Raw genomic sequence first — 13,515 nt, 5'->3', positions numbered from 1 at the left:
CCTTTCTTGTGTTCCCAAAGTATGCTTCCTGTTCGTATGCCCATGATTTACTTGCCTGGTCCAAGTAAACTAATCTTCCTCACTCTGGACTTCAGTCTTCTGTTTTATAAAATGGTGATAAGAACCATACTTAGCGGGGCACCTGCTGGCTCAGTGGGTTAAAGCCTCTGCCTTTGACTCAGGTCATGATCCAGGGTGCTGGGATTGAGCCCCTAATAGGGCTCTCTGCTCAGTGGGGAGCCTGCTTCCTCCTCTCTCTCTCTCTCTGCCTGCCTAGCTGCCAATTTGTGATCTCTGTCTGCCAAATAAATAAAAATTTTTAAAAATACTTAGCTCAGAGGTTTCTTTTGAGATTAAAGAAAATTAATACTTATAATATATTTAGCATTGCACCTGGAAGATAGCAAATTCACAATAAAGAATAGCTGTTATTTTTGCCCCCCCCCTTTTTAACAATGTATACCAGCAGTGCAATTATTGTTTTTGTGTCTCATTCCATATCTAGACACAAATCTCCTGGAGAGCAGTGATTATGTCTTACTTGATTTAGTGTCCCTGGAACTTAGTAGATGTTTGATAAATACATAAACAGATGAATGAACATTCTTAAAGAATGGAGAGAAGATGAAATATAATGAGTTCAAATGAAAGCTGGAAAACATCCTAGTTCTGATTTTATATTCTACCACTTAACTCCTCTTGTGACCTTGGACAAATTACCTTCAATCTCAGTTTCTTATGTACATAATTATTGGGTTTTATTAGACCAACAGTTTTTAAGTTTTTTTTTCCAATTGTGGACCCTTTCTAAGAAGAACTTATAATTATATATGTACATAGAAGTATGCATTATGCATATCCAAATATAAACATAAAATATGTATATACACACCAATATATATGTATATATACAAATACACAAATATATATGTATGACATTCCATTCTCTCAGCCTCACGTTACCTTACCCCAATCACACCAGGACATACCATAGTTCCCTGGTTGACAGTTTATAAGTTACTTAGGGAGATTATTAGGACTTTTCCAAACATAACTGAAAACAAAATTGCCAGACTAAACTGATGATCTCTAACATTCCTTCTAGCGCTCATAACTTTCTGAGTCTTTCTTAGTCCAGGTTCAAATGGTGTGGAGGAGAACAAAAGAACTATCTGGACCTAGTTTAGGTAGGGCAAGAACTTCCACTTTTTTTTTTTAAGGGCAGAAATGGCTGGTTCCAGAGAGTCAACAATTTGGTATTCCATAGATACAAGAATAAAAATGGCTGAGGCAGACTGTAGCAGACTGTATGATGGTATTTGTACTAGTTTCATACTGTTTATATGAGTAGCTTAAGTCTGTGTCATAGCTCCTTCATGTCCAACCCAGAGAAACCCTGAATTTTCTTTCCCCTCACACATTCGGTGGGAAGCTAAGATAATCTTCAACTGGAGACGGGGCTGTTTTCCTCAACTTAGGAAGTTGGGAGTGGGGGCCAGAGATAATAAATCTGCTTAGAGAAGTTGAACCTTAGGTTCCTGGCTTTTGAAATGTTACAGAAATCTCAGAATGATTCCTGCTGGTATTGTAGTCCACCTTTTGGTCAGAGAATCTCATCTTCCAGGGGCACTACACCAAGTACATACTACACGTAACTATCCAGTTTATTTGTTATTCTTCTTACCATTTCCAATCTCTTCTGTAATGGTGGTAATAGTGCTTATGTGTTCTGGAAATAAAAAAGAAAGAAAGAAATTAGTTAGCTTTATTATTCCTACCAATCCACATGTTTTCTGTGGGCATTGGCATTGGTTAGAGGAATTTCTCTGTGGTATTCTGAGCAAAATGAAGGCACCTGGAATTAACTACCTTATGGTCAAAGTCAATATTGGTATATGGATTTGATTTTGAGTAGTGACAAAAATATAAGCAAAAACATGGGCTTAGGAGTCCAAAAGGAAAGTCACTCCTCTGCCATTATGTACATATTTATTGGTACTTCCCATCCACATTGTTGGTTTTTTTTTTTTTTTTGTCACCCTTTCATACTCTCCTTTCAGGAAATGTCTGTTCTTTGTCAAAAGTACATCCCTACATATCCAAACTCTTCGCCAGACACTGCTTCCTCTTCTGGCTTTAATGAGGCTGAGATCTTCTCTGAGAACTATGTTTCCTTTATATTCTCTCAATACTGCTTTGAGATAATTGTCCCTCCTTTTTTTTTAAAGATTTTATTTATTTATTTGACAGACAGAGATCACAAGTATGCAGAGAGGCAGGCAGAGAGAGAGTAAGGGAAGCAGGCTCCCTGTTGAGCAGAGAGCCCAGTGTGGGGGCTCAATCTCAGGACTCTGGGATCATGACCCGAGCTGAAGGCAGAGGCTTTAACCCACTGAGCCACCCAGGCGCCCCTTGTCCCTCCTTTTTTGTGGTATATATCTATCTTATTTAAAGCTTATATTATTTGGCTAGAAAACCCACAACCATTTTTTGTCACTGTTACCTGGTCATTATTTTCATTCACGGAATATTTTTGGTACATGGCTCAATCTTCCTCTTCCTCAGTTCCCACCATTCACTACTCAAGTTTCACAGTTTCTGGACTTTTAACTCCAAATTTTACATCTACTCTTTTCTATCAACACCTGCCATGGTCACATTGGACTTGTTATTTGGAACTGCTCCATCTCAGAAATATAAAATCTAAAAACATCCTCCTATTCTTTCAAGGTTTGAATGCTACTTATTCCATTTAGCCTGCTATCCTTACTTCATAAAGATATCTAGCTCCTAAATCCTTCCATTTTCCCCCAAACTATTAGCTTCATCCTGTCTCCTCCTCCCCCTTTCCTGGTCTATCTATACTTTATGGTCTATCATTTCAACTACTAATTTACCAGAAGTACTATAATCATCTACCAAAAACCACAGTAACTATGTTTCCCCTGTATTTTGTCTGACTTGCTGAATATTGGTGGAAAAAAATCAGGTGATTGTAAATACCAGTATTCTTTGTGTCCAACTTTAGACCCTCAGTGATGCCTGCCAATAATCAATTTATTTTCCATCATTCAGAGTAAACTTTGTTTTCTCATCTCTTGGAGTGGTTATTTCAAACCTTAGTCCACTCTCTTGAAGTTCCTTGTCTTACCAACCACCCTTCACACTCAGCAGATGACTCTGTCTCCTCTCTCACAAATGAAGTAGAGATCATAAAACATAAATATTCTTTCTGACAAGACATTGATCATTTTTCTTTTGTTTTTTTCTCCCCTTTTAGTAAACGAACAAACAAAAACTTACTCCAGTCTAATTTTTCATTTTAGCTCCAGTGTTCATCCCCTGTTTCCTCATTAGGAACCTTGTTTCAACAGTTAGTCCTTTCTTCCCTATCTGTCTTCAACTATAGTTGGCCAGTTGTCACATATATAGTTAGAGCAATATTGATTTAGACTCTCGTGAGGTATAAACAAACAAAAAAGCAAATAGGTGAGCTTTACGGCCTGGCTTATTGTCAGAGATATGAGCTATCCTTACTCATTGGTGATATGTATTGTGATAGTCTGTTGTCTACTAAATGGTCCAGATTTTGGATAACTCACCAAAGACAGATAAAACCTGCTGTCTTCAATCTATAGCACCTTTTTAGAAGGATTTTATTTATTCATTTGAGAGATATAAATGATGATTGAGGGGGAAGAGGCAGAGGGAGAAGGAGAAGCAGACTCCCTGATGAGCAAGGAACCCCACAGGGGGTTTGATCCTGGGTCCTTGGGATCACAACCTGAGCAGAAGGAAACACTTAACTGAGCCACTCAGGTGCCCTGAATCTATAGCATCTTGATGAAACATCAATTCATCACTTGACTTTGGTTCTAAGGACTGATAAAATACAACAAAGAATTCTGTGGACCTATCTGGGTAGTAAAAAAAAGTACTAGAGTAGTAGTAGAAGTAGTAGTACTAGAGTCAAAGTCACATTTTAACACTATGGTTTACTAGAGAATAAAACTTTTCAAAGATAGAGGCTATCATAATGGACAATTTCTCTTTCCCTGGAGGTAAATAGCAGAGTTGTGTTCTCTACCCTGGTTTGCTAAGCTTGCTTTAATGCCCAAAGACATTTTTAAACTTTCTGTTTCCACTGACAGAGAGCCAATGTATGAAAATCGTAGACTCAGGTCAAGGGTCAAGCAGTTAATGACCCAAAGACACAAATTCTATGGCAGCCTAAACTTCTGTGTTCTTGGTGATGAATAACAATTGATTGGTAAAGAAATTACCCAAGCAATTCACTCTCCACATAAAAATATAAGACAAAATCTTTTTTTTCCATTCTTGGTAGCATTTCTTTCTGGGGTAAACTGTAATTGATGGCCAATATCTCCATCTAGCTTTAGATGAAATTGTTCCAAGACAGAAAGCCCCACAAATCAATTAAGTGGTGACTATTAGAATTATTTCTTCTTTTTTTAAGGACTTAGTTGCAAGATTTCTTGAAATAGCACCTCTAATGACTCTTCTTTTTTTTTAATTAATTAATTTATTTTTATTTGCTTATTTACAGCATAACAGTGTTCATTGTTTTGGCATCACACCCAGTGCTCCATGCAGTACGTGCCCTCCCTATTACCCACCACCTTGTTCCTCAACCTCCCACCCCACCCCACCCCCTCCCGCCGCCCCTTCATAATGCTCTGGTTGTTTTTCAGAGTACATAGTCTCTCATGGTTCATCTCCCCTTCCAGTTTCCCTCAACTCCCTCTCCTCTCCATCTCCCCATGTCCTCCATGTTATTTGTTATGCTCCACAAATAAGTGAGACCATATGATACTTGACTCTCTCTGCTTGACTTATTTCACTCAGCATAATTTCTTCCAGTCCTGTCCATGTTGCTACAAAAGTTGGGTATTCGTCCTTTCTGATGGAGGCATAATACTCCATTGTGTATATGGACCACATCTTCCTTATCCATTCATCCGTTGACGGGCATCTTGGTTCTTTCCACAGTTTGGCGACCGTAGCCATTGCTGCAATAAACATTGGGGTACAAATGGCCCTTCTTTTCACTACATCTGTATCTTTGGGGCGCCTGGGTGGCTCAGTGGATTAAGCCGCTGCCTTCGGCTCAGGTCATGATCTCAGGGTCCTGGAATCGAGCCCCACATCAGGCTCTCTGCTCTGTGGGGAGCCTGCTTCCTCCTCTCTCTCTGCCTGCCTCTCTGCCTACTTGTGATCTCTCTCTGTCAAATAAATAAATAAAATCTTAAAAAAAAATAAACACTTAAAAAATATTTAGAAAAAAAAAGACTCTTCTTTTTTAAAGATTTTATTTATTTATTTGGCAGAGAGATCACAAGTAGGCAGAGAGGCGGGCAGAGAGAGAGAGAGAGGAGGAAGCAGGCTCCCTGAGGAGCAGAGAGCCCAATGCGGGGCTCCATCCCAGGACCCTGAGATCATGACCTGAGCCGAAGGCAGCGGCTTAATCCACTGAGCCACCCAGGCGCCCCACCTCTAATGACTCTTAAAATAATAAATTTATATTCAAATGAAATGTATTTCAAAGGGAACATATCTATGGCAAGCATCAATGCATTGAGCCTAATGAGTTTCAGTCTCGGCCAACCAATGTGAAATAAATAGGTGTCAAAGTAATTAGGAAGATGCAGGAACAAGGGGACAATGGAGAATGAACAATATTAGTTGGGAGAACACTTGAGTGGGACATGTTCTGGCTTAAGTCCTGGTTCTTCCAGGATCAGAAAGACAGGTACAAGGGATCTCTAGGGATTAACTGGTTCCAGTAGGCTACATAAAGTGTTTAAAGATTTCCAATCTTGGGAAGTTAGAGCTTACCTCTTTGGGTCAAGACAGTAAAGAGGGTCTCCATACCAGCATGGACATGATCAGAAACATGGCAGTGCATCAGCCATGTCCCAGGGTTGCTGGCTACCATCTCCACAACCTCAAAGGTTCCTGGGAACAGATCCACCACATCTGCCCGGTAGCTCTCTCCATTCTACAATAAAGATTGGAGGTGGGGAAGAGGAAATGAAGGGTAAAGATATAATCTCAGAGCTTATAGGAGCTAAAAAGCTTGGAGGTCCCAATCAGGGACATGGGGCTCCAAGATTCATAGATCAGAGTGCAGCTTAAAGAGTCCAACTTGTCCATCTTCCCAATAAGCCCACCCACACAAACTGAATCAACAGAGAAGACCCTCTCTTCCTACTTTTTCTTAAAGTGTCACAAAGTAAAAGACATTCCAGCTTCCTCTGGGGGCTAAAACTAGTATCTCCATACTTTTCAACAGGCTGGGATATTTGGCTTAAGCACTGACTCCCAAGAAGGAACCACATATTTCCTTTAGAAATTGAACTCAATTTAGTTTCCTCTCTATGCTATCACCTTCATCACACTTCTTTATCTTTAATTCTATGCCAGTGTCTTCAACACTGCTCCCTTTCCCTAAGACAAAATCTCCTTTTCTTTCAAAACCTGCATGTTGTTTCATGTAGTTCCTGAATTGAAGTTCTTTTTAAAATGGATTAAAAACTTTCATAGATTCTGAGATATAACTCTGAAATTTCTTGTTTTTAGTATCACTGGTCACTATCTCTCTAGTCCTTGTCTGATATCCAATTACATTGATTTCTTCAACCTACTTACACCATAAACAAGCTACTCATTTCTTCTATGAGTAGGGAAAGCTAAGGACTAGAGGGAAGTGACTGATCCTGGAATATACAACCAAACTAGAATTCCCAGCTCAATTCTTCATTTACAAGACCTCTCCTCTTTCAACTAATATCTTGCTCCTTAAGAAGTTGTTCCCTTCTTCCTCAATGACTACCAAAGCATTCCTCTAATCATTCTTGAGGTACTCAGTGCTTTTCTCACTCACCCGATATAGGAAGCTCTCTGCATGGAAGTGGACTGTATGTAGGTCAATATCTTGGCCCAAGGCGAGCATGTACCAGGCCACTCGTTCTCCTTGGTACATGGTAAGACCCCTGAGGTTGCTGTAGAGCTTTCCATTAATGGCTGTAAAAAAGAAAGTCTCATTTCTCTCATTTTCACTTCCCATTGCCACTGCCTTAGGGCTAATCCCTATCATGACTGATGATAGCAGTAACTTCTTTTTTTATGTTATGTTTGTCACCATGTAGCACATCATTAGTTTTTGATATAGTGTTCCATGATTCATTATTTGTGTATAACACCCACAGCAATAGCTTCTTAACTTCTGTAATCTCTATTCTATTTGTTTACCTTCAGTTCATCTTACACGTTGGTCTTATTGGAGTAATCTTTCTAAATAACTAATCTGACCATGTCATTCTATTGCTTAAAATACTATAATAGCTCTCTCCTGCCTAAAAGATGAAGATAACGGCTCCTTAGTTCAGCCAACAAGGTCCTTCAAAGTATTAGCCTAAACCACCTTCCCCTGCTCATCTCTCATCTAAAACATTTATTCCAATTAGGGTGTTTTATTCACTATCCCCCATATGTTCCCATATGCATGTTCTTTGTGTCCTTGTTCATGCTTCTGATCTTTATCCCTAGAAATCCTGCCTTCTTTCGTCCATCTTTTCAAAGCCCAGTCAGAATTTCACCTTATCCAAGAACACTTTCTTGATCTACTTCTTCTAGTACCTCTCATTCCTTCCACCTCATTCGACCTCTGAACCCCTACAATATTGTTTGTACCACTATTTGAACTCACCAGGAACTCCCTTATACACTTACCTTTTAATTTGTGGAAGCTTATATCCCCACTAGAATATAGGCTCCTTGTAAGCAAGAAATGAATATATGTACTATACTAATACAGTTCCCTTGCATTCTTCAGAGCACCCAGGAGACACCTGAACCTATAACATATGCTAAATAAAAAGAATTTGTCATGTTCTTGGACTTAATAATGATATTAATGCATGGGCCTCATTATCTGTTTCTTCCCAGGCCATATCCTATGCTCTAAAGACGACAAACTACCCACAGCCATGTTGGCTCATTGTCAGGACTATGTCCAGGACACATTTCTGTACCCCTCGTGTTCTCATGGAGGGGAAGTAATTTTTACTGTACACTGTAAGAGGGGAAATAATGGAAGGAGAATTTATAGTCTTTCTCTGTTTTTACCCCAACTAATTGTGAATGTGAAAAAATAAATTAAAATGATCAACTCCACCCCCTCTGAATCTTCTGTCTCTTGAATCAATCTGACCACAGAAAAGAATGCGAATGAATTTACTATGCCATTATAGAGAAGATTCTGTCCCTGAAAAGGGAAGGGTATTGTTGTTTATTTATGTCAATGTCAGGGTAGGAAATCTATCCACTGCAGAGGTGGTATTAGCAAGTCATTTAGTTTCAGAAATAAATTTAGTTTTCCAATTAGCCTTTTTAATAGGCTCAAACTTGATATCAAGAATCCCTATCTTTTTTTTTTTTTATTTTAACTGCTTCAGGAATCTGGAAGAGAAGGGAAGAATATATTATTTATTTTCCCTCAGACCCCAGCATTATCTTCTTATCTCTAGTACCAGCATTCATAAAGAGCTCAACAAATACCTGATAAATAAGCAGATGGACTGATACCTGAAGAGTTTAGATGAATGAACATGTAAATAGATAGAAATGGGGATTAACCAAACAAGTGGATACTAACAAGTTCTAATTCCCCTTTTCTCCTGGGTAAATTACTTTTTCTGATTTGACAAGAGCTAAAAAGTTCACATTGTTCATTTTGTGACTCCTCTATTCTAATGTGAATCACTTATGTCTCCATCAAGGGTAAATAGCTAAAATCCATGTGACAATGAGATACTGATTTTGAGTTCCATTGGAGTCAGTATCAAAGCTGCACCTTATCTTCAAATCAGGTCAAAGAAATGCTGCACTGGAAAGGATGGTGAGAAATCACTTCATACATTTCAATGTGTTTAAATTCTCTCTCTGAGATTTTCTCTTTTTTGTGAAATGATACACAGATCTCTGAAACAAAGGAAGGCTTGGATGTACAATTTCCTTCCAAAATTCACCCAAACATCAAAAAGCTCTTCATTGTATATAGTATGAATCCAGCACTCTATACTCTAGGGCTCTCTTCTCCAATTCTTCGATCTGTAAATTGAAACTTTGTTTTGAAAATAGACTAAAAGACAAGCTGTCTTTCATTCATCTATATTGGAATCTATTGAGAAAGTAGATCCCAGATACAGAGTGGCAAAGTAATAAGATAATATTGAGAAAATAAACCCATGATTTTGAAGCAGAGGGGCCCTAATGAAGCCAATTCACCAGGTATATTGAGGGTTATAAATTTCCATCTTCCTTTTCTAGTGTGTTAAAATATGCTGGTGCCACTACTTTAGAGTGTCTGTCAGGTTCCTGCTTTATGGGCACCTGATCTAGTGTGGACTGCTTATCCACTTTGTGTATAATAAATGTACAATAGTAGGAGACAGTTCTTCCAACCTGTCCACTTAACACCTTCCTATAATCCTTCCCATCCTTTCAAGAGTTATGCTCCCTTAGGTAGTGATGGGCCTATCTTATACCTTCATGCAACTAGTGAGGAGTTCTTTGGAAGAGGGATAGGTTCTTTTCTACAGACCATGCATTTTATTGCTCTCCAGAAAAGTCTCATCCTGTAGGTTAACACCGCCTGGCTCCTGGGGCCCATGGGCTGCTACATTCTCCTCCAGATACCAAGATTGGTTCTCATCAAAGATCAGGAATAGCAAGGCAAATTCTCGGTCCATGTCATTCCTGCCTCCATAGGGTTCCAGGGTGCCCTTTTGGCAAATGGTCAAGGGTCCAATCAGGCCACTATACATGTCCTGAGAAGGGGAAAAAGGAGGTAACAGTAAACAAAATGGAGTTGTTCCTGGGCAACAGTGCTCTACAGGGTGCAAGATTGACATCCAGTTCTACTGTGATTGGCACTTTATCATAATGCCTTACACTTATAAGCACCCCCACTATGTACCTTAATTCATTTTCAGAATCATCTTGGGACACAAGTTAAGTGTACTATCCAGCCAATACTTTACCTAGGCTGGTCTATCCATTGATCACCAAACCCACAAGGCACTTTCACTACCCAGTACTATTACTTATGCTTTCTTTTTTGTTTCCTTTTTTTTCCTGTAATGCCTTTTTATCTGCCATACACCTTAAATTATGATATACTTCTATTTAGATTTCAAGGTTTAAATTAAATACACTTTCCATTGTGGTGCCTTCTCCAGGTACCCTTTCATCATCTCCTCCTCCAAGCAGAAGTAATCACTCACTCATGGACACCCATAGCATTTTCTTTCATATAGTTTTAAGGAGCTGCTATCTACCTATCTATCTATCTAGATATATATAGATCTCTCTCTGTGTGTGTGTGTGTGTGTGTGTGTGTGTGTATGATAAATCTATTTATCTATCTATAGATCTATATATCTATAGCTGTACATTTTTGTCACCCAAAGCACCAAGTACTTAAAATGTCTCTCAATAAATGATTGCTGACAGGTGACTATGAACGGTTGGCTGGATAGACAAACTCATTTTCCAGATGAGGAAACAGGGAGATAATGACTCATCTAAAGTTACCCCAAAGGCAAGAGTGAACCTAAATTGGGGCTAAAATTTGAATCCCTTGACAACAATCCTAAGCTTTTTAAATGAGAGGATATAGACTTTAGGATCCCAAAAAAAAGAAAAAAAAAGAAAAAAAAAGAAAAGAAAAGAAAGAAAGAACGAAAGAAAGAAAAAAAAAAAACTCTTAGGACAAATATGTGGTATTACCTATTCCCTTCATTCCTCCTTCTGTCTATTAAAATAAGCCACATATTTGAAGAATTTTCCTCAAACTCTGGGTTCCAGTATTTCAGAGCTGGGCTCTACCCATTTATGAGACTCACCTCCAGGAAACCAATATTGTCTTTACCTTGATGGGATCCACTGCAGAATAATAGATCCAGGAAACACAAGCAGAATCATTGGGCCCTGGGCCAGATCTTTCTGGGATGTTCCATTGGTAAGTGAGAACCTCACCTAGGAAGGGTAATAGGGATTGCCAGTTGAGCCACGTCATTTTTTTTCTCCAACTCTCAAGTCCCCCAACACGCTGTGGTGGGTGAGTCTCAGGACTGTTAAGATCTTTTTCTTTATTCCTATTATTTCTGTATCACTTTCCATTTTGTTTTTGTGACTTTGCTTTTCTCCCTCCTGAGACACCCTTAGTCTCTCTTCTACTATCCTTATCTTTAAAAGCTCAGGTCTAATCCTCTGGTAAATCAGTTCTGATACTGTTCTCTCTGTTTATAATATCCTCCTTCCTTCCTTTTTTGTCTCTTCTTTCTTCTCCTTAGTTAAACTGTTAAGTACTGCTTCTTCTTATATTGAGCTGTTTTCCACAAGGCTCTGTCTCTAGTCCCCTTCTTCCTTTCTCCATACTTTCTCTATGGAAACTTTTAGCTAAATTATGGTGTCAATTATGATCTATTTACTGGTGACTCATAAATACTTAGCCAAACCTCCCTTGCCATTAAGCTCCAATCTGAAATTTTTAAATTAGATACTGGACATCATTTAAAGATGGTCCTAACAACACATAAAAAACCAAAATTGTCCTGATTTCACCCCCTTCCTTTGAAAAACTAACCTGTTAACTTAATCTGTGCTTCCAGTATCTAGTAATAACAACGAAACCCTCCTACTTACCCAGATTCAAAACTTTAATCTTCTTTGTCTTCCCACCTTTACACACTCCACATGCAACCAATAGTAAGTTCTACTGATTATACCTCTACAATACATTGTATTGCCATGTTATCCTCCTTCCAATTCCCAATACTACTGTCATAGTATAGACCCTTATTTTCTCAAATGGACTATACAAAATCCTCCAAGTTTTCTTCTCCTTCTCTGCCTCCAAGTTTTCTCCTCTCCAATCCATCTTCTAACTGATGTCATATTAATTTTTATAACAGTTTTATTGAGATATAATTTGCATATCATATAACTCACCCATTTAAAGTGTACAATTCTATGGTCTTTAGTATATTCATAGGATTTTATAACATCACCATAATCAATTTTTGAAAGATCCTTACATTAAAAGAACTATCCTCACTCTTTAGCCATTATCTCTAATCACCCACTCACCCAAGACCCAGACAACCACCAACCTACTTTATGTCTCTGTGGATTTGCCCATTTTTAGTATTTTATACAAATTCAATTATACAGGATAGATGTCAGCAAATTGGTAGACTAAGGAGGTTTTAAAGCTCGTTTATTCCCACAATAACAACAAAAATAAAGAAAATAAGGAATAAACAACTATATACCTACAAAAATAGCTCTGAGAACATCAGAATATAATGAAGAAATTGTAGCAATCCAGCAGGGCAAAAACCTGAACATGGCCAAAAATTGTAGGAAGTATCTTACCTATATCATCTCTCTCTGGGGCAGCTAGTACCAAGGAGGGACACACATGGGGGAAAAGAAAGGAAGGTGGACCACAGCATCCCTCACCACCACCACCAGAGAGTCTTTCTTGGCACTAACAGTAGCTGACTGTGTTGCCTGGGGTCCATGCCCTTCTGCCACTTCCACAAGCAAGAATCCTAACTACTTTGCCCCAACACAATATCTGCCCCCTCAAAGCTTATCTTTCCCCCCAAGAAGGAGCTACTAAGGAGCCACTGTCAATCTTCCCACTACCCAATGTATCATAGGTTATTTGCTTCCAGCTCCACAAGGAGTCATTGCTGCTGTGCTTCCTCAGGGAAGTAGCTGCTCCTGCTATACTGCCTTAGAGGAAGACACCAATACAGCATCCTCCCAATAAGAAGCTACTAGCATTCCATGCCCCACACCCACAAAAAAACAAAAACAAAAACAAACAAACAAACAAACAAACAAAAACTGCTGTCCTTCTGCTCATTGCCTCTATGGAAAGAACCATCAATGTTGCATTTTCCAGGAGAAGAAACCATTGTTTTTCTCTGTGCCACCCCAGAAGGAGTTGCTAGTGCTCCGTATATCCCACCAGAAAGAAACTGCTTTAATTCCCCACCCAAAGGCCACAGACACTCTGTCCCCCAGAAGGAGACACCAACAGCTCCAACCCCCAAGAAGGAGCCATTTATGTCCCATTCCCCCACTAGGAGCCACCACCTCTGTGTTCTCCCAAAGTAGAAGCCACTAATGCACTGATCTTCAACACAAGGAGCTGCTATTGCTGAACTGCCAAAACTAGCCAGTTCTGCTATGGCTCCCTTACGTAGAAGGAACAATTGCTCCTCCACTCCACCCAGAAGGAGCTGCCACTTTTCACTTTCTTTATGGTATACTGTGAAACACAAAAGTTTTTAATTTTGAGGAAGTCCAATTTATTTATTATTTAGTCACTTGTGCTTTTAGTATTGTATCTAAGAACCATTTTCTACCTCAAAGTCACAAATTTTTATATTTTCTTTTAAAATTTTTGAAGCTTCA

General features: G+C 38.9%; 1 protein-coding gene across 3 annotated transcripts in view; it reads right to left on the bottom strand.

The window, feature by feature from the left end:
- The window catches only part of HEPH (hephaestin), a 137,150-nt gene that overhangs the window by 3,280 nt on the left and 120,355 nt on the right, over positions 1-13,515 (bottom strand). For all 3 annotated transcript variants that reach the window (XM_045995747.1, XM_045995746.1, XM_045995744.1), the window contains 5 exons: positions 10,955-11,061; positions 9,626-9,851; positions 6,905-7,044; positions 5,857-6,019; positions 1,685-1,729 (listed from right to left, as the gene is read on the bottom strand). In XM_045995747.1, coding sequence (XP_045851703.1) covers positions 1,685-1,729; positions 5,857-6,019; positions 6,905-7,044; positions 9,626-9,851; positions 10,955-11,061 — 681 coding nt within the window. The remainder of the gene's footprint in view (positions 1-1,684; positions 1,730-5,856; positions 6,020-6,904; positions 7,045-9,625; positions 9,852-10,954; positions 11,062-13,515) is intronic.

Source organism: Meles meles, chromosome X, assembly GCF_922984935.1.
Source record: "Meles meles chromosome X, mMelMel3.1 paternal haplotype, whole genome shotgun sequence".
Taxonomy (NCBI): domain Eukaryota; kingdom Metazoa; phylum Chordata; class Mammalia; order Carnivora; family Mustelidae; genus Meles; species Meles meles.
The sequence above is the reverse complement of the archived record's forward strand: the minus strand, read 5'-3'. Positions and strand labels throughout refer to the sequence as shown.